General features: G+C 45.3%; 1 protein-coding gene across 3 annotated transcripts in view; it reads left to right on the top strand.

The window, feature by feature from the left end:
• Positions 1–22,429, top strand: part of FRMD4A (FERM domain containing 4A) — a 377,723-nt gene that overhangs the window by 75,788 nt on the left and 279,506 nt on the right. The window contains exon 1 of one of the 3 annotated variants that reach the window (XM_026841095.1): positions 14,886–15,154. The exons of the other annotated variants lie outside the window; for them this stretch is intronic. Coding sequence (XP_026696896.1) covers positions 15,122–15,154 — 33 coding nt within the window. The 5' untranslated portion in view covers positions 14,886–15,121. Of the gene's footprint in view, positions 1–14,885; positions 15,155–22,429 lie in introns of those variants that run through there. 3 annotated transcript variants of the gene reach the window in all.

The raw sequence follows: 22,429 nt of genomic DNA on the forward strand, positions 1-22,429 counted from the left end.
TTTTTTTTTTTTTTTTTTTTTTTTTTTTTTTCAGTTTGCTCTAACACTTAATTGCAGCCAAACCTTATTTATCCACAGGAGACAGGGGAACAGCTGAAATGTGCAGAGTTGGGCCATAGGTGCTTTTCGAGTGATGGTGACACACAATTAGGATTGATGTATGTATCTGATCATTCGGTTTCTGGTAAACATCTTTGAGAGACTAGACTGTTGATTATCCACTTTTTTCCCTGTTCTGATAAGCTTTTTTTGTGTAAAGAAACCCTCCCCTGGCATAAGGAGGCCATGATTTTAGAGCACCTATTGGCATGACCATAGTACCAACACAACAGGAGAGAAAGGGGGAGCAAAACTACTCAAGAGGAAGGGATGCTTCAGTGGAAGACTCTATGCTCTGAAACTAAGCATGTTACAAGCAAGTGCTTAGAAAACTGAGCTGGAAATTCCTGAAAATTAGTATCAGCTTCACAGCTATCCTGGAGGCTGAGCATCTGTAATGGGGGAGACAGACCTCTCCGGCTGCTTTCAGCACTTGGTACACATCTCTGCTCCAGTCTGCTCTCTTTCAGTGCAAGGAAGAGTTTTCCAAACTGCTCTCTGTGAAGGCAGTGTCGATGGTTTCATTGGGCAGAGAGGGCCAAACATGCTAAATCATGAGATAAGATAAAGTGGTGGCCGTACGCAGCCTTGGTCCAGACATTTTTCTGCTTACAGTACCAGGGAAGAGAGCAAAGAGAAAAGGGATATGCCAGGCAGGAAGCAACGCGTTCAAGAGGGAGGATTAGATTTGAAAAGGTACCCACATTTGTATTTCCTACCAATAGTCACAGCATGCAAAACAAGTTCCCTTTTGCAAAGTTGCCTGGGCTACAGCTTTGTCAATGGTTTCAGCTAACAGGCTATACTTAAACACTAGCAAGAAGTCATCACATACCCAGCTCAGCCAGCCCTGCTATAGGAGTGCTGAACTGGGGGCCAGAAAGTCCTTGGCCCACTGCTCTAAATCCAGAAGATCCCGGACAGAGCTCTGATAAACCTAGCATCACTCCATCAGGAAAACAAGAGAATGGTCGCATCTCTGGACCACCGTTGCTCTTCCATGCTCATACCAAAATGGCTTTGACAAGGATATTGTGATATTTATGCAGAAGGGATGGACATTTGCTCTGGAAATGTCATAATCAGGTCTAATCTAATGTCACTCAGATAAGCAGGGGGGTATTCACATCAGCTGGAAATGTTATCAGCAAACTAAGACAGACAAGTAGTTATGAAGCCAGCCTGCAGCCTGCTTGTTTTGGAGTATTTTCCTATTTTCCTCCTGCAACCATGTTTATGAGCTATGCACAGAGAACAGTATCACTGTGGACTCTTTCAACATCTAACCAACTATTTGACCCCTGTATTTTAGAAAATCTAGTGGTACTGAAATTTTAGAAACCTGAGGCTACAGTAAGGACTGTAAAACATTTTTCTTTTCTATGTGAAAGTCAGGAAAGCAGCTAATCTGCACAATAACCTATGCTGCATTATTAAAGGCTTATTGGTAAAGATTTGATCTACAGCCCAACCCTCCTGGGTTGGGCAGCCCAGGGCAAAAGAGGCCTTTTTCTGATGCAGTTTACTGAAGTTTTCTAACAAAATAGATTACCAGCAAACACAGTATTTTGCTAGTGCAAGTGTGCCTAAGGACTTTGCCTATATAAGAAAAACTCTCTTAAAAAGACCAACCAAGCAAACAGTAAAATACAGTAAGCTACTTCTCACCAATGATCTGAAAGTTGACGTTTCAAGCAGAAACAGAAATCCTGTGTTAAACTTTCTCTAGCAGCAGATGAAAGCCCCTTCTCATGGCTTTGTTCCTTCTGCTGTACTTTACTGCTCTTCACAGTGCAGCTAATATAAACCTCATTTATGCACTTTTGGTTTTTTTCCTTGCATGCTTTCTCTTTTAGTTGAGACTGTTTTTCTAATCCAATATCTCCCAGATAAATAGACATGTCAGCTCTGGAGACTGGGGAATGGATTCGGGTTTGGGGAGGCTGAGGAAGGACAGGAGCATCCTCACTTACTGCTGCTAGATAAATCATCCCAAAGAACCATAGTCTGCATGCCTGAGCCTAGTGCTTACAGGCTGCAGTGCTACAGGATGAGTTTTCCTTGTGTGAGATAATTTTACCTCCCAGGTGGTTATCATAGTGGGTAATAAATCCAATGAAGTTTCTAAGTAACCTTTTAAAACGAGGGCCACTTAATTATCTATGGGACACTGATTTAGAGTAAATCTATATCGTCTGTACAGTTTTTTTCAAAATCCCAGATGTTAAAGATGTTCTTAAACGGCATTAAAATAAAAATAAAAATAAATCATTTAATAGATTTCCAGATTACCAGTGCGAGGCCCTGCAGGAGTAAAAAGCACCTCAAGGACAAACTACAGCAATTCAGCAGCGGTCAGCTCTGGTAGGCAAACACACCCTGAAGATGAGGATGAAGGCCATGGTGCTGTACTCTCAAGGAGCTGTTCCCAAGCACAGCCACAGCAAGGTCCTGGAGACCCTCTAGAGGAGCACGCCAGCAAGGTTACTTCAAAGGACCGTGGCTGGAGGAAGAGTAGCTCCAAGGGAAGGAGTAGAGAGATTCATTGTAGGGAAGAGGGAGGCAAAGGCAGGAACGTACTACCAGTTCTGGCTCTCCAACAGCAGACCCATCTAATAGCAGGGATTAATAATAGCAGGGGCAGGCGCGGATGGGAGTCAATGCAAGAGTATCAGTGCTGGCTTTGCTAGAGACCACTGCCATGAAAAGAGAATGGAGTCAGCAAACATCTCAAGGAAATGGTTTTGGTGATTATCGGCAAGAAGCTGTTCAGTAGCTTCTTCTGAAATTAGACTCATTGCTGTTGCTATTTCCTTACAAATAATAACTTATTGCTGAGAATATTTGTTATAATGTATGTGCTTGGGTGACTCAACCCCGGAGCAGCATCTGTCTTCTTAGCAAGAGCCTGCCCATACCTAATCCCACTCCTGGCGAAACTGGCTGCTCGAGGCTTGGATGGGCACACGCTTTGCTGGGTAAAAAACTGGCTGTATGTCCGGGCCCAGAGAGTTGTGGTGAACTGAGTTAAATCCAGTTGGCAGCCGGTCATGAGTGGTGTCCCCCAGGTCTCGGTTTTGGGGCCACTCCTGTTTAGCATCTTTATTGATGATCTAGATGAGGGGATTGAGTGCCCCCTCAGTAAATTTGCAGCTGTCACCCAGTTGGGTGGGAGTGTTGATCTGCTCGAGGGTGGGGAGGCTCTGCAGAGAGACCTGGACAGGCTGGAGCCATGGGCTGAGCCCAACTGGGGGAGTTTCAATAAGGGCAAATGCCGGGGGCTGCCCTTGGGCCACAACAACCCCCAGCAGCGCTACAGGCTTGGGGAGGAGTGGCTGGAGAGCTGCCAGTCAGAGAGGGACCTGGGGGTATTGATTGACAGCCGGCTGAACAGGAGCCAGCAGTGTGCCCAGGGGGCCAAGAAGGCCAATGGCATCCTGGCTTGTGTCAGCAATAGCGTGGCCAGCAGGGACAGGGAAGGGATCTGACCCCTGTACTCGCACTGGTGAGGCCGCCCCTCGATTCCTGTGTTCAGTTTTGGGCCCCTCACTACAAAAAGGACATTGAATGACTCGAGCGTGTCCAGAGAAGGGAACGGAGCTGGTGCAGGGTCTGGAGCACAGGTCGTATGGGGAGGGCTGAGGGAACTGGGAGGGTTTAGTCTGGAGAAGAGGAGGCTGAGGGGAGACCTCATCGCCCTCTACAGCTCCCTGACAGGAGGGTGCAGAGAGCTGGGGATAAGTCTCTTTAACCAAGGAACAAGTGATAGGACAAGAGGGAATGGCCTCAAGTTGCACCAGGGAAGGTTTAGACTGGATATTAGGAAGCATTTCTTTCCAGAAGGGGTTGTTGGGCGTTGGAATGGGCTGCCCAGGGAGGTGGTGGAGTCACCATCCCTGGAGGTGTTCAAGAGTCGGGTTGACATCGCGCTGAGGGATCTGGTGTAGCTGGGAACTGTCAGTGTTGGGTTAATGTTGGACTAGGTGATCTTCGAGGTCTTTTCCAACCTAGACGATTCTGTGATTCTGTGATCTTACCGTGGGGCCCCAGGAGAACCAGAGACTTACACAAAGTCCAAAATGTGGGGTTCCCTTCAGCTAATCCCACCTTTGAAAGCATTGAGCTTTCTGCATTCTGACATGGTTTTCTGCCTGTTTTAGGTCCACATCTGTGACACAGGCAAGGAGAGTTTGTTGTTCTCTTGGACATGCAGTATTTGCCAGACAAAGGCAACAGCAGTGGGCTCCACAGCCCGCTGGTGACCTGGTTGCCAGGACAGGCTGGGCTGCCCAGGTAAGGGTGCTGAGCCAGGTGGCCTGGTTCCCACCTTTCCACAGTCAGCTACAGATGTAGCTGGTATTGTAGCTGGTACAGATGCCCCATTAACAGGTTAAACAGGACTATAAGGAGCAGCTTGCTAGTGATTTTTAGTCAGGGGAAAAAAAAAAAAAAAAGTATCTAAAAATGTATTTGTGCCTGGCAGGGTTGCTCTGCAGAACTAATCCTTTGCATTTCTTTTGCATCTTCCATCTGTGACTTCATGGTTAATTGACTTATCCATGCAATGTTCCTCTGAGGCATAGATTATCTCCACTTTCAGAGTGATAAAACCAAGTGCGTAGGAGTTTGCAGCATAACTTGTCCTAAACCCTCAGGGGATTACGAGGCAGAGGATACAGTAGACCTGGGTCCCTGTTGTGCTCCCCCAAGGTGGGCTCCCTCTTCCCGTGGAGACGTGCAAGAAATCACGTTCCACATGGGCAAGAGCCACCACGTGCTGCACCCAGTGGATTGCAGCATTGCCCAAAATGTTCAGCAAGGATTTGCTGGGTCTGGCCAGAGCACGAAGCTCCCACACGTGTGAGGCCTGAGGCACAAGTCAGGCCACTGCTCATGGAGAAATGCCGTAGCTGCCGTCACGCAGCTGGCGTTTATTTTCAGTTATTCCAGCATCAATAACTGCACCACAGCATCGGCCGTATTGATTGCGCTGATGCTTTGAAGATCAATGTTTGTAACAGCCCTGACTACATCGCTTTGGGGGGATCAAAGCTCAGTCACAAGACTGAACTTCATCCTCCTGGAAGGTGTGGGAGACTTTTACCTATTATGGGTTAAAAGGAGATACATAATACATACATTGGGTTATGTCTGCATAACTCCTGTAAGGGCTAATAGCAGACAAGTATCTGCCTCCTTTGAATCAATAGGAGACAACCCCCATGCAACACATTTCTTTCTTTGACTAAATTGAACCCTTCCCTAGACCTCCAATTGTGTGTTCATAGAATGATGCTGCCTTTTAAATTATTTTTAGTAAGTAAAGTAAGGTAAAGAGAGAAGGATAATTAAGAAGTGGTGATGAGCTTGCAAATGTAGTAGCAGATAAAAAGCAGGTGAGGAAACACTTAGAAAAATTGGCTGTCCAGCAGTCATTACATCCAGGTGATGCTAAGACTTTAGTGTAAAGTTAATCAGCTGATTAACTTATTGAACTGCTTGTCCATTATCTTTGCAAATGCCATGCACAACAGGCAGGTTTTGGGGAAGTGGTACAATTTGACCCCATCTCCTCAAACTACAATTTCTGGCTTTTTCCCCATACTGTAGATAATCCACTATTATTTTAAAAAATTTGGCTCCACCAGCATGGTGACTGCCTTTCTCGTTGGATGCAAGATAACTCAGATGGGCAATCACAGTGTTAGGTTAATGAGAAGAAACCTTAAGGAGGTGTTGTCATCCTTATTTCTGCCGAGATTTCAGCACGGGGAACACAAAGAACACATTTCTTGTTAGGCAGCTAAGACACACATCACCTTATCCTAACACAGGTCAAAGGAATTGAGCTTTAGAAGTGCCAGTTCACTCCACTTACTTTAAAGAAATGATAATGAACCAGCTGAGTTGGAGCCAGCCACACCGTAGACATCTGAAGTGAGCTGAGATTAATCCCACCTCTGAAGATTGACCCGGCTCAGTGAGTTTTGTTGTTGTTTTCAGAAGAAAGATTGGGGTTCCTGAATTTTAACAGCATCTAATAGGGGCATGAATTCCAGCATCAAATATTAATTCAGATGAGGCTTTGATGTAAGTGGGGATTGTTGCTTAGGCTGAAAACAGACTGATGATATGTATTCATTATATGTAGAAGCTCTCCTGTGCCTTGATGGGGATGCTGTACCAGCATAATTATTTTACATTTTTATTGACATTCTGGGATACGGATAAATGTCCCATTAGCCCAGTAAAGATGGTGAAATGAGACAGCAGGGAGACCTAGGATCAGAAATATTCTTAGAAAAATATCTATATGACTGTGGTTTGTGCAGTGAGAGGAGCACCTGAAAGGGGCTAGCACATCTGCAGACACTTGGAGCCCCTGACCCAAAGAGTGAAAAGGTTTGACAGAACTAAGAGTTTAAATGAGCTGGATGGACTTAGAAAAGTAGGTGAGCAAAAAGCAAGAGGCGATCTCTGACCTCTGAGTCACTTTAAATCTCATCTTCTTTCCAACACCAGCGAAACCTTACTCAGAAACGATCACAGCTGGGACATGCTCTGACCGATAGCTGATTGGCCAAAGGGCATCACCACGGAGGCTTGGAGCTCATGGAGGACAGCAACCCAAGGAGGGGCTCACAGGGAGCTGCTGAAGCAGGCACACATGTGTAGCTAGAGATATCCTTTACAGCATAAGGCAGCAACATGCTACTGACATCAACTTTTATTTGGGGGAGCAACAGGGGCCCCAGTTGAGCTGAAAGGGGAGAGGCATCTGTCCTGTGTCAGAAAGCAAATCTAACAGAGATACTGATGACTCTGAGTTTACACTTCATGGTTGCCAGAGGGTGGGATTCATTAGGGGCTGATCAAACCAAGATAAAAAATATGTAAAATGAAAAAATATAAGTTCATCATGGAAAAAAAAAAAAAAAAAGGTGTCTCTTGTTTCCCTGGGTTCTGTTTTCAGGCATCTATTCCCGCACTGTGAAACAGTCTGTCTCCATCAAATAAGAAGTGTGCAGGATCTACCTCGGACTCTGTCATCCAGGTGATCCTCCTGTCTACAGGGCTTTTTTCATGCAGATGCATCTTCTGAGAGCTGGGCAGCTGCAAAATCATTCCTCAGCCTTCACCCTCTGAGGGACCAAAACTGCATGGACGTTTTGGAGAAGAAATAGTCTCTGGTTGTTTTTTTTCATTTGGGGTTTTGATTTGCTTCAGAACTAACCCAACCTTTAAAGAAGATTAAAGAATCTCAGCATGAAATAGTATTTTACAGGACTGCTGTTGGGCAACCCCAGATTATTATTATTCTTTTGTGCTTTGACAACTTGTTTCTTCCCCCCACCCCTGTCTTCTATTTCTGCTTTATTCCAAGCACTTCTATTCATTCCCTCCCTGGCTCTGCTTCCCCAGGCCAAAATGACCACAGTCCAAGATTTGCACAGTTGTAATGACATTACACTTCAGAGAAATGGCTATTTCTCACTTAATGCTTTGTCTGCCCTGCGAGAGCTGGGCCTCCTCTCCTGATACACACAAAGATGTGTCTATAGAGCATCAAGCCCATTTATGAGCATTAGCAGAGTATCTGTGAGTCACCTTGCATCAGAGGTTGTGTTTTTACAGACATAAAGTGGCTATAATCAGGTTTCTAACTGAGAGCATAATAGCCGTGCTTTAGTGGAGTTGTAGCTTTGGGAAACAGTGTTTAATTTGACAGAGATATTAACAGGGATGGCAGTGGGGTCCTTTACATTGGGTAAACAGCTTCTGTTATCTTGTTTTGTTGATTTTTTTCTTGCAAACTAAACTCAGTGTTTGTTGCTTTCTACACTGTAGTGAACATTGTGCCCTGTTTGAATGGTTACTGAAGTGGATGAATAAATCATTTATCTGACTTCTGAAAATGCATACGTAGAGCTAATGCTCTAGTAAAAGGCTTAGTATGTGTTTTGACTGTTAACATCCAGAACAGCAAACGCATCTAACAGTGAAAGAAAACATAGCTCCAGTTACTGGTTAGGGAAGGAAGCCCCATCATATTTCCAATGCACATTTTGTCAGAAGAATAAGCATGATGCTCAGCCTCGTAGTTGCACCTGCTGGGAGCCAGGACAGCCAGAAGCCATTTTCTGTGCTGGGGCAGAGAGTCTGGACAACAGTATTATTCTGAGTCTCTAAGCCTCATCTCTACAGCTCCCATTTTTCATCTATAGATTCTCAAAGCATCTATAGATTCTCCTGAGGAGCTGGGATAGAGGTAAAGAAAAACAAGGCAGTCAGAGCCTTGCCTAGGTCTGGTCCTGGAGACCCTTCTGAGCTGAATGACATCTTCTTTAACACAGCAGTCCCCACTTCTGCTGGGGTGGTTTATTTGCATGGTCGAGGCCAGCTTTTCCTTCCTACACTACCACACTGACTTAACAGGAATCATGATAATAATGGCTGAGATCATTGATGCATCATAGAGATAAATGCCTTTTAGTTGCTGGCAGATGGACAGACCCTGATGGCCATGCTAAGCAGGGTAGGATGCTAAACTGACTGTTGTAAGTCAGTCTCCCTCTTAACCTTATAGAGAGACCTACGATCTTCAGATATGATGTTTTTATGTCTGACTTCCAAATTTGGAAGGTAACTAATTCAATCCTGTTAATACCTTGAGACTTTAATATTCCTCATATTGCTTTGCTTTTGTGGAAAAAGTGTAACTGTTCTGGAAAAAGCAGGTCATTAGAGCGTTAAAGATGAACTCTAGAAAAGTAACCGGTGTTTCCAGCCCTCACTACAATTGGTGCCATATAAGGGTAAGTTGGCAGATGATTTTGACAACACTTACTCATGCAAATGCTGCATCAGTGGAACAGCTTGCAAAGAGCTCGAGTCTGCCCCTTGTTTACTTCCCCAGAGGCGAGTCCCTCTCCCTCTGAAGCCACAAGGGCAGATCTCAAAGAACTGCATCAGCAATCTCGGCGAGGAAAACCTTTCTCCGTTTTGACAATACACCCTACAACCAGCAACAAACAAACACAGCTCCAGTTTCTCAGTGCTGCCAAAGCAACACACCCAGTACAACACTGTTCCTCCCCTTGCATCACTGACAAAGCTGCCAGCTGAATTGCGCCTGTATCCTTGGTGTCTTGGAGTGGTACCAAACAGGAAGCACATAGATAAGCTTTCAGGATCCCTGCAGCTTTTTCAGGGCTGCTAGGCTCAGAAAAGACTCCAATGCCCTGTCACTGGCTAGTAAAAAGAGCACATTTCACTCTAAAAATCATTGCTGAGAATCCGGCCTTTCTGAGAACAAAGCTTTATATATGCCAGGAGATGACTTCAGAGCGAGATTTGAAATATCATTTTTCTTAACCCTGTTTATAACTTAATCTATAGCTGAAAAGGAGACTGGCGAGGTAGGACCGTGCCAGAGAGGATGCAACAGCCACAAGCCTCAGTCAGTGCTGTGTCACATCCTCCCCACACCTCTTGGAGACAGGAGTCCCCAGGCAGGCAGCGCTACGAGCTCTACCCACATCTGTGGGCACCTATTCCCCATGCCAGCCCAGCCAGTGAGGGTCTCGCTTCCCTTTGCCACCCCCAGAAACGTCTGCTTGCTCATCACCGGGAGATGCTCAATCTCCCCACACAGTCCTGAGAGTAGCGAGTGGGACTTACTGCTATGCCCGGCACCTCTGCCTTTTTTTTAAAGTGTATTATATAAAAAGGCACATCAAAATATTCATAAATTGGGTTTCTGGGTGGTTTGACCCTATTATCACTGTTCACCCTTTAGGGAAAAAAGAAGAAAGGAATTTCAGGACATTTTCAGGTGTGTGTTTTTCCTGGATGAATGAAACAAAGTTAGATTTATTTATTTTTCTTCCACAACACAGATAATTAATTGTTGGAAGCAGCTATTTTTAACAAGAAGAAAAAAAAAAAAAAAAAGCCCTGAAAGGGGAGGGTTCTTGTAAGACATAAGTGAATCTTGCCCATTTTTAGGTAACCAGTGAAGAGTTTGCTTTTGTTATCACATCAGTAGACTTGCAGTCAAAGTCACAATCTAAACACAGCAGAGCCAGGCTAGGAAACTGGATCACACAAACATCCCAGTTCCCTCCTCAACCCACCAACCTGCTGCAGGCATCAGTCCTGATTTGCAAATGCTACTTTTGTGAGGGCTGTGTGCTGGTTTTGACTTTTATTCACAGAAAAGAAATGAAAAGCAGGGGAAACCTAGAGAAGCACAGTAGCAATAATATTCATACCATTTGGAGGCAAATGTTGTGCTTATGGAAAGTGTGCAACAAAAATAAAAAAGCAAGCATGAAAAACACCCTGAGTGTTAAATATTCATTAGTATTCCCCGCGCCGCCTGTTCTAAATATAAGATACGTTTCAGCACAGCCCCGATATGTGACTGGGATGTTTCCCCCTCCCTTATATGATGCCAGAGCCATTAGGATGGTGGGATGTCACCATGGCAACACCGTGATGCTACCTTTTGTTCGCCAGATGAAATGACCAGTTGTGAGGTTGGTCAGGGGAGTGTGTACAAGGTTCGATCGGGCTGTGGCAGTGCCGGTTGTGCCGGTGGGTGGCACAGGCAGCGCCTGTGGGCTTGGCGGGGACCAGATGCAGGAAGGGTCCTGCTCTTTCCTCCACCATCATCCTGTCCTCACCTAGTTGGAGTGATGAGCCAGTTGGGAGCCAGAGGAGCAAAAGTGGATTTTGGCAAACCCCAAATGGGGGCATTAGTGCCCTGTAAGGGAGCTGGGACCTTGGGCTGGGGGAGCCTGGCCACCAGCATGTCCAGGGAGTAGCAGGCAGGAAGTGATGGTGGCTCTTTGCATCAGAGAACAGTGGAACCTGGGTCCAAATCCAAACTCCCTCCATTTTTCAGGACTGGTACAGGCAGCACAACTTGGTTCTGTGTTGGGATCCCCACCCCAAAGGTTAGGAAGAGTTTGAGTTTACAGAAGTTTTGTCTTGGCTTGGACACACCCACAGCGGGTGAGCAAGAAGATGAGGATTCAAATATATAACCTGGAGTCTGGCTGTTTCTAGGACCCTCAGCCAAGAGCCTAACAGTGAATATAAGGTGCTTTTTTGGCCATTTTCCCTACTACCGCATACTTGGGGCAAGATTCAACTCCGTCAGACATCTGAATTCAACCATTTACACCTGCTTGACCAAATGTCAGCAGATATCTCTGCACTCACTCTGGTCCTGGGAGGTCTGCCAATGCAGTCAGCAAAGCATAGAAAAAGATTCAGCTCCAAGGCTGAATCCAGGTAGGGTCTACCTGGCTCCAGGTAGACATCTACCTTAGTCTGCTACCTAGATGCCAGCAGGCATTTAGATTATGACAATATAAGGGGGGGTTCAAGGTCTTTATATCACTCCAATGATTAGATAAGAAGCCAAGAGTAATTATATTCCCAGCTTAAACACTTGTTCTAAGATGAGGTGAGTTGAATCCAGGACAGGACTGGACCTCTGCAACATCTGTGTGAACCAGACAAGTTGGTCGCCTCATCTGCAGATGGAGAATCTGAGATATGCTGGGTGTAGCTGACCAGGCTCTGAGTCAAATATTGCTCCCCTCCCCAGAAAAAGGATGAGAAAGCAAGTGTTCACATGCTCCTTTTTCCTCTGTAGTCCCTTTGATCTGAAAGTCGCAGGAGCAGAGGCTGTCGAACAAGTCTGTGGTAATTTGAACATTGCCATGAGTCGCAGCCCAGGAGAGGAACGACGCGTCAGACCATGGCACACACTATCATGGCACCATTCTCCTGGCTACAGCAACTAGAACTTTCATTTTAAAGTGAGGATAAATATCTCTGGCTCCTATAGTTGTAAAGTTATTTCTCTGAATGCGAAAGGGGTTTGCAAACAGGCTGGATGCCTGCAGAGGGTGGTCATCCTGCTCCTGTAGCACACGGAGGGCAGGCTGGTGCCTGTGTAGGCTAAAGCAGAGTATCTGCCCAGAGACTAGTAGAGTTCAAGTCCTACCTGGTGCCTGGAGACTGAGATAAGGATGATATATGATGCACAATCTGCATCCCTCCACTGCTGCTCCAATTCTTACATTTGTTGGAAATTGCCAGCCCCAGTGCTGTCCCAGGAGCCACACCGAAATTTGCTCAGACAGAGGCAGGTGGGTTTCCTGGCCCCACCAGTGAAGGTGAATGTAGACAGACCTTGCTGTCACACACCACTTCAGCTGTGGCTCATGGTAATGCCACGCAGGGACTCAGAACTCCCCCAGGAGCCCAGAGCATCCTCTGGGATGCAGCTGGAGGTCGCAGCCTGCGCTCTCCGGAGAGGCAGGCTTGGTGCTGGCTCACAGCCACAGGTGCTGCTCAAACAGCACCGTCCTCTTTCCCATTCCTGCTTATCCTGCTGAGCTGGGCTCTGCTCTGACTCATGCAGTATCAGCACAATTCCCCAATCCATTCAGATCAGAGAGGCTTTGAGTGCTGCTGAACCAGAAAGGCCCCGGCTTGCTTTTCTGGTCCCAGCCTGAATTACTCTTTTGGCCTTTAGGAAAACTACGGGTTTTTTTGCTTGTAAACAGAGATAACACAAGAAACCTTCATGAGGCACTGCAGTTTAGCCCAGTTCAAAGCAGAAACAAACTTTAAAAGAGAACTGAGCGTTCATATGCTACCATGGGTGCACCATCCACTTTATCATATTGCATTAGAGCTTGACCATGTGGCCTGAGATCTCCAGAATTCCCAAATACTCCTCTCTCTTTAGGTTTCTCTTGATGCCTTGGAGAGTCAAATTCCACAGATTATTTGGAACAGACCATGTTTCACAGATGCACAGACTTGTAAATGTCACGTCAGAGTCTGACTCAAAGTAGTATACCAGAAAAATCACAATGGTTGTGTTTTACTGGAGCCTGGAATTCCTGCTCCCATTTATTCAAAGTTTTATTAAAGTCTTGTAAATACCAGTAACAAAACATATTTATGTACATGCAGCAAGAAATAGATGAGTCTGTGGCATTGTATAGTGTCTTTTTAGCTCTGGAAATCTTATCTCTGCCTTCAATATGATATGATCAGATTTGTTCACATTTAATAAGGAACTGAGTTTGGCTGAGAACAGTTAATTATCTTTGAAATTAATATTAATCACTGTAGGGGACACCTCCCCTCCCTGTTTTTACCCCATAAGAAATAATAAGAAAAATGCCCTAAAAATGCAAGATCTACAGGGTTGAAAGGATTGGGAGTGATAGTGACGAAAAGGGATGTGTGGGGCTGAACACCCTCATCTGTGTCTGTGCCTGGGTGCCCTTCTGCTAAGGCTTGCCAGGCCAGGGGCCACGTCTATCTATGGGTTCATTGGAGGCTTTTCACCCTGTGCCCTCATATGGCACCAAGAACATATGCCTTCATACCCTCACCATCTTGATGTAGCCTCCAGGAGCCTGTGCTGAGCACGAAGGATGTATGTGGGCAGAGCATGAAACCAGAACAAAAAAGAGAGAAGTTTAGTGAGGGGTGAGGAACCACAGAGGACCTGAGGACAAGTTTCTCCTTGGCCTTGGACGTTTGGGGCAAATCACTCTGGGAAGGAGCTTGTCTCTCTCATTGCCTTACAGGAGCCTTGGTGCCTGTCTCAGACCAGAGGGCAGAGTTTTAGATGGTGAAAGCTAAATGAGGTGAATCCCCATGGTCATCCAAGGAACATGTGGCAATGTCAGGAGTTTAACCGGATCCCAGCTCAGTGCCTTGATCAGAGGGCGACTCTCCCTGAGCGTGTAGCTTTGGGGCCTCAAAGAAGAGCTGATGTTAAAGGGCGTTAAAAATTTCCACCTGTGGTATGCTCCAACCAGCCTGACAGCGATTTTCTAACACTGAAAATCAGGTTCTGGTGGTGTAACAAGGTTCTTAATTTCATATCTGGACAGTAATTGGGTACTGGTATGAGGAAGGTTATACTCTGGGAAAGGGGAGCCTTATTTGTGTCTGTATTAGGAAGTGGGGTGGCCCCGGGGGGTGCAGACCTGTGCAGCGATGATGGGCAGCTGGTGCCCATTCGATAGCTTTTCAGAGGGATTTTACTTTGGACAGGTCTGGCTCTGTGGACCAAACGCTGTGTGTTTACAGGTCTGAAATCCATTTTCCCATCGGATTTTTCTCTGAAAGAGATTCAGTCCCAGCATCGCTCCGTAACGGAAACCAAAATGTGGGGAGTGGAAGCAATTAGGGAATTTTCCACAAAGGCATGCTCTGATGGGAATTAAAATGCTAATAGAGATGCATTCAGTGAGTATCTTTTGCTGAGCAACTTTGCAGGACTGTATTCCTTTTGTTTCACTCCCTTTTCTTTCTTTCTTTCTCTCCCTCAATTCCCGGCTGACAATTGACAGGAACTCCCTTTCAGCGTGGGTTTGGTCACTCGCCGACAGCAAAGCGCTCAGCAGAAAATGCTCCAACTGTTGGCGTTTCCCAAGCAGGGAAAACCGCTTGGGCTGAAGCGGATCACACCCCTTTAAGTCAATCCCAGGGAATCCGCAATCTTTCCATGGCGACAAAGTTTTCTCAGTGCTTTCCTAGCTAGCATAGGGAGCCGACAAGCGTCAGCCCCGCACGGGGACGTTCCCAGCTTAAACCCAGCGGCACAATAGGCAGGACAAAATCCCACACCTCCCCATCGCTGCCGCCGACCGGGTCCCCGCGGCTGGGCTGGGATCACTTGTCCTGTGCTGAATGCATTACGTAAGGCAGGGATCGTTTGTCAGCCGCGATGGTACAAACATAGCTGCAGGCAGATTATGCAGAGAGAGAGAGAGAGGAGGGAGAGGGAGGAAGGTCTCTCCAGGAACGGTGCTCCACGCAACTGAGGATTGCAAGTTGGCAGGTTGGCGTCTGGCCGAGCTTCCGTGAGGGTGTCGCTGCCGGTCCCTGACATGCTCTTGTTCGTGTGGGATGCTTGAGACAGGGACGAGAGACTAAGTTGGGGGACGAGGATTGGCATGAGGATTGGACCAAAATGGAAGGGCTTCTGTCTCCGATGAGAACGAAGGTAGGGGAAGATGTTAACGTCTTTTGAAGCTGCTTTTACCCAAGGAGGGGAAGGGGAGGTGCGGGGCTAGCTCTGTGAATAGGGGGCTTGCTGAGCTTTTGTCTCTTTTCTTGTCTCTCTCTTTTTTTTTCTTTCTTCTTTTTCAAAACTATGCTCATGAATGTAACTCGGTGGAGGAGCGACAGCAGTCGCCTCCAAGAGGGGAGTAACCCATCACTCTTCTTCGACAGAGATGACCTTTGTAAATGAGTTTGCCTTTTGGAGTAGACAGCCATATTTTTGTTTGAATTTCCAGTCGGAGGCTCTCATTGTGTCTGTGTGTCTGTGCATGCTCCCCGGGGAGCCGTTCGGGGAAAGCGTACCTGCAGCGCAGGGAGGGATGGATGGTGCCAGTGGGCTACCCCAGTACGGTATTTTCAGCATCAAGGGATGCACGGACAAGAAAAGAAGGTGATTTTGTGCCCAAATACCCTGCCAGGGTGGGAGACCTCTTGGTGTGGACCCAGATCAGAAAGCTGTAAAAGTGAGTGGGAAGACCTAAGGAATTGCTGCACTTGTCAGCTGCCTTCTCACACTCCCAACTCTCTTTCAAGGTTTGCCATTAATCCTTGTTATTAAAGAAACTTGAATTCCAGCAGGGAAAAGCCAAGAGACAAATACAGTGATGGCTTAGTTTGTAAAATCTTCTGTGCTATTATTTCTGCATGGTCCTGGGGGATAGACTGAATCCTAATTGTATTTTATGTAGTAGTCATTGCCTCCATCCCGTGTGGTAACTGCCTTGAGTAAATCTTTCTGATTCTGGTCCATCACCGCATGCAATCCAACCCTGTTGTATTGTATCTCAGGACTGGAACAACTGGATTTCAGTGACAATTCTTGATGGCAACAGGGTATCTTCATATGTCTACAATGCAAGCAGTTTTGAAGGTGTAGTCATAGCAGAGTTGTTTCATATAAATGCCAGACTAGAAAAAATTCTGAGAAATCATCTGGTCCAGCCACTGTGTTGAGGCAGATTGGCGAGTCTTGTCTCCTCGTTATATCCCTGCCATCCACTATGTTAAATTAAAGGCTCTTCAATGATTGAAAGTCTTTTCAATATTAAAATCTAGAAAAGTGATTAAAATAATGATAATTTGCCAGCAAGAAGCTGTACTGTAATTCTCTAGGGAAGTAATTTCTTCTTCCACTTTAATTCAGTTGGTTTTTGTCTTGCCCAGTAAGTTAGGTATTAAAAAAAAGGACCTACCAACTTCATATACCTCTCCACTACCAAGAATAATGCTAACGGGCAGTTTATAGAATGAAAGATTTATAAGGGATTATAGACCAGCCATTCATATTCTCATTACTGAGGAATACATACATTGGTGTTAGTCTTTGTAAGGCATTTCTCAGTATTACTTTTTTTTTTTCTTCCAAATCACAGAATAGAAAACAAAACCACTGTCCAACACATCTCGTTTCCATTATGAGAAAATGTAACTTTCGACGTTTTAGTTGATGTTTCCATTCTGCTCCTTTAACCAGGCTTGAAATGATTGCTGGAGGCAGTCTCTCACAGAATTGGTGCGCTATCAGGTTGACGCGTGGATTACAGTCATATGTGTGTACTATCAGCACCTGCAGCTCGCGTGCAGCTATAAAAATGACAGAGTAAGGGAAGTGGACCAGGACTGGGTATTGTGTTTGTTTATCTGACTTGCTTCATAGCTGCGGCTGGAATGTAAATCCTAATAATGCCATTCATAAAGTGTAATCTCAATTACCATTATCAGGTTATTTATTGATCCTATAGAAGAATCTGCTTGGGAATATAGGCGTGATCCTTTGGATCCCAATCTGCCCTAACATCAGAGAAAGGGAGAGACTGTGACCTCCTTTGTGTATAGGAAAAGCTTCTCAAACCAAAGCAATACGATTTTAAACCATCGATTGCAATGATGTAAAGCTGATGTGGTTCTCTTGAAGATCCAGATCCTGATGCTGGTGTTATATTGCTGTTAATCTGGGGTAGCTCTATGGAAGCTGATGGAGATATTCAAATACACTCTGTGTAATAAAGGTCGGGATTTAGCCCTAACATCTTTACCTTTCAGAGAAGTAACAATGAAAAGATCACTTGAATAGATCTGAAAACTAATCTCATTTCCAAAATGCTTCATAGCTGACAGCAGCTCCCTGCTCACTTGCCAGAAAATTGAGTGTAAAATCTATAACTCTCCGAATACAAGCTTAATACAAGATGCCTGCAAAAAAAAAAACTTGACAACAGCAAGGCTGCCGATGTGCCGAGACCCCTGCCTGTCACACTCCCTAATATTGCCTCGTTTTTTCCCCTCTACTCCCCCGTCTGTCTGATCCCATCTGTTGTCGCTTGTTTTACACTTAGGCTGCAACTGTTGGAGGCTAGTTGGAAGTTTTTTTGTCCTCTGGTTTGTATGGTGACATGAAGGACGGTGGGCTCCTGGTTGTCTCTGGCAGCGCTGCCTGGAGCGAGCCTGGAGCATCTGCGAGCTCCGAGACTTTAACCTGAGTGAAAACATCTCCACATTATAGTGAAACGCAAATAAATGCCCAGTTTTATCTCTAGTGTCCCAGGCAGCTACATTCAGTCTGCTCAAAGCTAGACAGAAAATAAAAAAAAAAAAACCACAACAAACAAACAAACCACAAAAAAAACAAAACACCAGTTTGCTTTGTTTCCATGGATAAGTAGGAGGAAGAGCTGAATCTTGCAGGCACCTCTCACAGTCTGTCACCAAGGGGTGAGGACAACGTGCATCTGCCCCTCATATCTAAACATGCAAATGTCTCTCTAATTAAAACAAACTCCAAATCACTGCAGGTGGGCTTGGGTGAATCTCATGCTGGTGACTGAAAATACACTTGCTGTCAGTTCTTTGATCCCTTTTGCTCATAGAGTTTCCCACCCTACATCAGAGCTGGCAGAGGGACGAGTGGGCACATCTTGACTTCAAAAGTCTGATTTTTGGTGCCAGGAGGGCTGAAGCTGAGACGCTGGACACAGCATGTGGGGCAGAGACATGGGCACATGTGCTTGCCTCTCCATCCAACTCCACAGCAGGATTTGCCAGCAGAGGGCTGGGAACATAACAACTAAGAGCATATTTCACAGGGGACTTGTTTCTTATTCCACAAAGTGATAACCCATTTGGTTACTGGGCCGTGCTGCTTGATCATAGAGTGGGGTGCTTAATAACTTAGAAAGTCTTTAAACTATTTGTTGAGGTAAATTGGGTATCAAACATTAAGTGCATTACACCATGTAATGGACTCCACTGCAGTAAGTCACGGGTGATTAATACAGTTCTGGTTTTGTACAACTGGGATGCACAAATGCAGGGATTTAAAGGAAAGTGGAGGAATACACGGTAAAATGGGCTGGTATATCAAAATTGAAACACATGAGTGGAATGCATTGAACAGAAAACTTCCTGCATTATTGGGGCTGATGATTAAATTTCAGATAACTCTTCTTGCATTATTGGTGCTGATGATTAAATTTCAGATAACTAGAAGTAATAGTGGGTTCTAAATATTTTGTAGGTTGGTAGTGATACTGATAATATCACCAGAATCAGCTGAATTCTGTAGCCTAGTATGTCTGAGCCCCCTTTTTAAGAGCAAATGAATGTACACAATAGCAATGTCCCCATGCCACCTTAAGAGGCTGTGAAGTTGATTGAGTACCACGGAGTGAAAAGAATGAAGAAATGCATAAATACTGCACTCCTTTTGTTAGCCTCCATTTTAATTTGTTTTATAATCCTCAACACATGCACAATTTGCCTTAACCCTCAGTGCATTGCCTTCAGCAAATTACACTGGCATAAGAATTTCAGTAATTTCAGTTTCTCTGCCGCTGACACTTGCCAGTGCATGCTACTGAATTTGCAATGAGCACCTGGCTTGAACCACGCAGAACTGGCTAGCTGTTCTATTTTCCTTTGAGAAGCCTGTGTTTGGCGCTTTTTTGTTTATCAAAGCACTGCTTCTCTTTCAGACTGGCTGAAAGAACTTTTTCAATGAACTTTTCGTCTGTTCAGAAACACACACGGAGGGTAAATGGAGATTAATTACCGTTGAATTTACTAAGCTTTGCATCCAAAGATAATGAATTTTGAGTGTTCCTGTGTACAGAGAATTCATCTAGGGAACTCAGTAAATAATGTGTGTAATGTTTAGATAGTACTCTTAAAACCTTAATGGGTCTGTTCTCTCTTCTTGAATCTTATTAACTTTATCTGTTTATTATAGATTTTGGGGATTAGCAAACCCCCACGGTGTTACTGTTTATTCATTAAACCTTGTTGGCTCTACTTTCAAAGCAATTTAATTTTTGACCGCTAGATCTCTCAGAAAGAATGGTTAAGTTGTCCTTTGCGCCTTACTTAGAGAAGTTCACAGCAGCTCGAATCAGAGAAACTTTGGGAGATACCACATCCCCCATCAGTCTTGAACAGCAGAGGGGCTGTCTTTGAGATTGCCAGAGGAAAATGGAAGGGAAAATTGCCCTGGAGAAAGGGAAGTCTGGAGTCTAAGTTACACCTACAGATGGGTTTCCTATAGTCTTTAACCCCCTCGGATGGTAACTGAAAAAACATTTACATAAGCAGATTTGTTTTATTGTAATATGAGGCTGCACCCAGCAAAGCATCTGAGCAGATTCTTAACTTTAAGCTCACAAGCTGTCCTGTGGAAGCTAGTTATGATCCTGCACTACATGGAGAGCTATCCATCTTAAAATCACCTTACAGCCCTCTTGTACATGCCAAAATGCAAAGCCCTTTGCGTATGTCATGAAACTATTCCCAGTATTTTTAATAATGACAAAAGACCAAGTGGCAGAAGGGGGCACATGTCGCCCCAAAAGCATGCACACTCCTCCGCTGGAGTTTCAGATCCCTGTTTTGATATCACTGTGTATTTCACCCCCATTTTGAATATCCCATCGAGATAGACACATACAGGTGCTAATGGCATTTGGAGACTGGGATTTCATCATTTGGGGGATTCAGACCTCCCAGCTGGTGTAACTTCACATGGACAGTGAGCACCCAACCCAAGAGCTGACACAGCAGCATGATGTCCATAGTGTGGACTGGGAAGAGCCTGTGGCCCCTCAGCAGCCCTTCCACAGTGCACTCGCAGAGTCTGCCGAGCAGCTTAGGGGGTACCTCCTTCCCTGCCTTATTAGCACTTTGATACAAAAGTTAGTGAGGCCGTATGTAATTCTCTGAGCTTGTAGACAGTTAAAAAGTAAGGCAGTTCAAGAAATAATGAAGTACTGTGTCTGCTACTGTTAATCATAATTTTATAAATACCTGGGAGAGAGGATATAAGGGCATAACTCCGAGCAGAGTTTGACTTTGGAATAACTCTACCATAATGTTATGCCTCTGGAAAAGCAGAGCCCTTTCTGTTCTATAACATTCCTAGACCCGTACAGATTTAAAAACAATATATCACTGAACATAAAACCCAAAGGTTATTTTTCCTCCCCGGCTGTGCTTTGTATCAGTGCAGTGAGATACCATGCCAGGCTGGGCCCTGCAGCAGGGTGGGTTATTTACTGTACAGGGGGAAAGCATCCCTGCGTATCCTGGGCAGGAGCTGGACATTGTGCCATTAATGAGAATTGCATTGCACTAGGAGGTCAGATTCCAGCACAGGCACTCATATGCTTAGTGCTGGCCAAACATAGGGTGAGAAGACAGTCCCTGTCCCGAGATGTTCCCTACTGAAGGTTGAGAGGAAATGGGGTTGGTTTGCCTCTGTTTTTTAGGGAGGAAGGATTGCAGTGCAGATTCGGTCTCTCACCCATGATTGGGTGATGCTGTCCTTTCTCAGCATCCTCAGCAGTACAACAGGGTCCAGGCTACACCATCCTAGCACCAGGCACCCTTGAGTGCACACCAGGTTGAGCTGGTTCAGTTCTTGATGAGCACTCCCATGATGATCATGAGACAGCCCTGGAGATGGACCAGGATGACCACAAGGCTAGGATGCCTTTGCCTTTCACAGCCAGTATGGTCACCTGGTTGGGATCTCCCCTCTGCCATCAGGACCCACATCACTGGGAGATGCAAACAGGCTTGGCACCCTGTTGTGTTGGAGCCTCGAATGATCACAGCGTGCCTTGTTGACCAAAGGTCTCATATTGTATATGAAATGCCACTGGGTCCTTTCAGGGGATGAAAATAGGAACTGTTCCAAAGTACCCTGCTCACCTCCCACTGTACAGACACCATGACCCAGCTCAAACTAGCCTACACCCTGGCCTCTATTCTCCAAGTCTTGCTCTCAGCCTGTGCAAAGTCCAGGCTGTAGCAAATGTTCCCAGGAACATCTCAGGTCCCCAAAACCTTCCTGCAGCTGAATTATTATGGCCTCAAGTTGCACCAGGGAAAGTTCAGACTAGATATTAGGAAGCATTTCTTTCCAGAAGGGGTTGTTGGGCGTTGGAATGGGCTGCCCAGGGAGGCGGTGGAGTCCCCATCCCTGGAGGTATTCAAGAGTAGGGTTGATTTAGAGCTTAAGGATATGCTGTAGGTGGGAACTGTGCTAGGCGAATGGTTGGACTAGATGATCTCCAGGGTCCTTTCCAACCTAGATGATTCTGTGATTCTGTGAATTTGCCTGGAAATGCCCAAGGACCTTCTCTTGGCTCCCATGGGACCTCATAGAAAAGCGCCCTGGGGGGTATGTAAAGACCACAATAATACCAAATTGAAATTAGTAATAGCAACAATAACAATAATAGCATAATAATAAATAATCATCATAATAATAAGCTTTAAAATGCAATAGAACAAGTCATGGACTGGAGGAATCAAAGAAAAGTGACAATGACAGCATTAAAAGCATAAAGCTCACTAGCTCAGTGTGTGGGTTACAGGCTTCAGGGTTTTTCTAATCAGTGCAGAGAAAATACACTGGTGAACACCCATCTTCCTAGTCATTTCATTAAGCAGTTTGCTTAATGGGCAGCTGTTGGCAAGGCAGTTGGCCATCCTTTTCAAAAGCAGAACTCAGACTGAGCTGCCTGCTCTTAGCTGTGAATAACAGGTTGTGACCACTGGGGAAGGTCATAAAGTCTAAACTGCTGTAAAAATGGGAAAGCTGAAAAAATGGGAAAGTTGAGAGGATGATTATGAAACAAAAATGATGGTTGTCCCCAAATGCAGGCGTAGTTGTTATCTATGGAAGAAAACAGCTCTCCTGCATGGCTGTCTGATATATTAGGTC

This window comes from Athene cunicularia, assembly GCF_003259725.1.
Source record: "Athene cunicularia isolate RWA chromosome 1 unlocalized genomic scaffold, athCun1 chr1_part2, whole genome shotgun sequence".
In the NCBI taxonomy this organism is placed as follows: domain Eukaryota; kingdom Metazoa; phylum Chordata; class Aves; order Strigiformes; family Strigidae; genus Athene; species Athene cunicularia.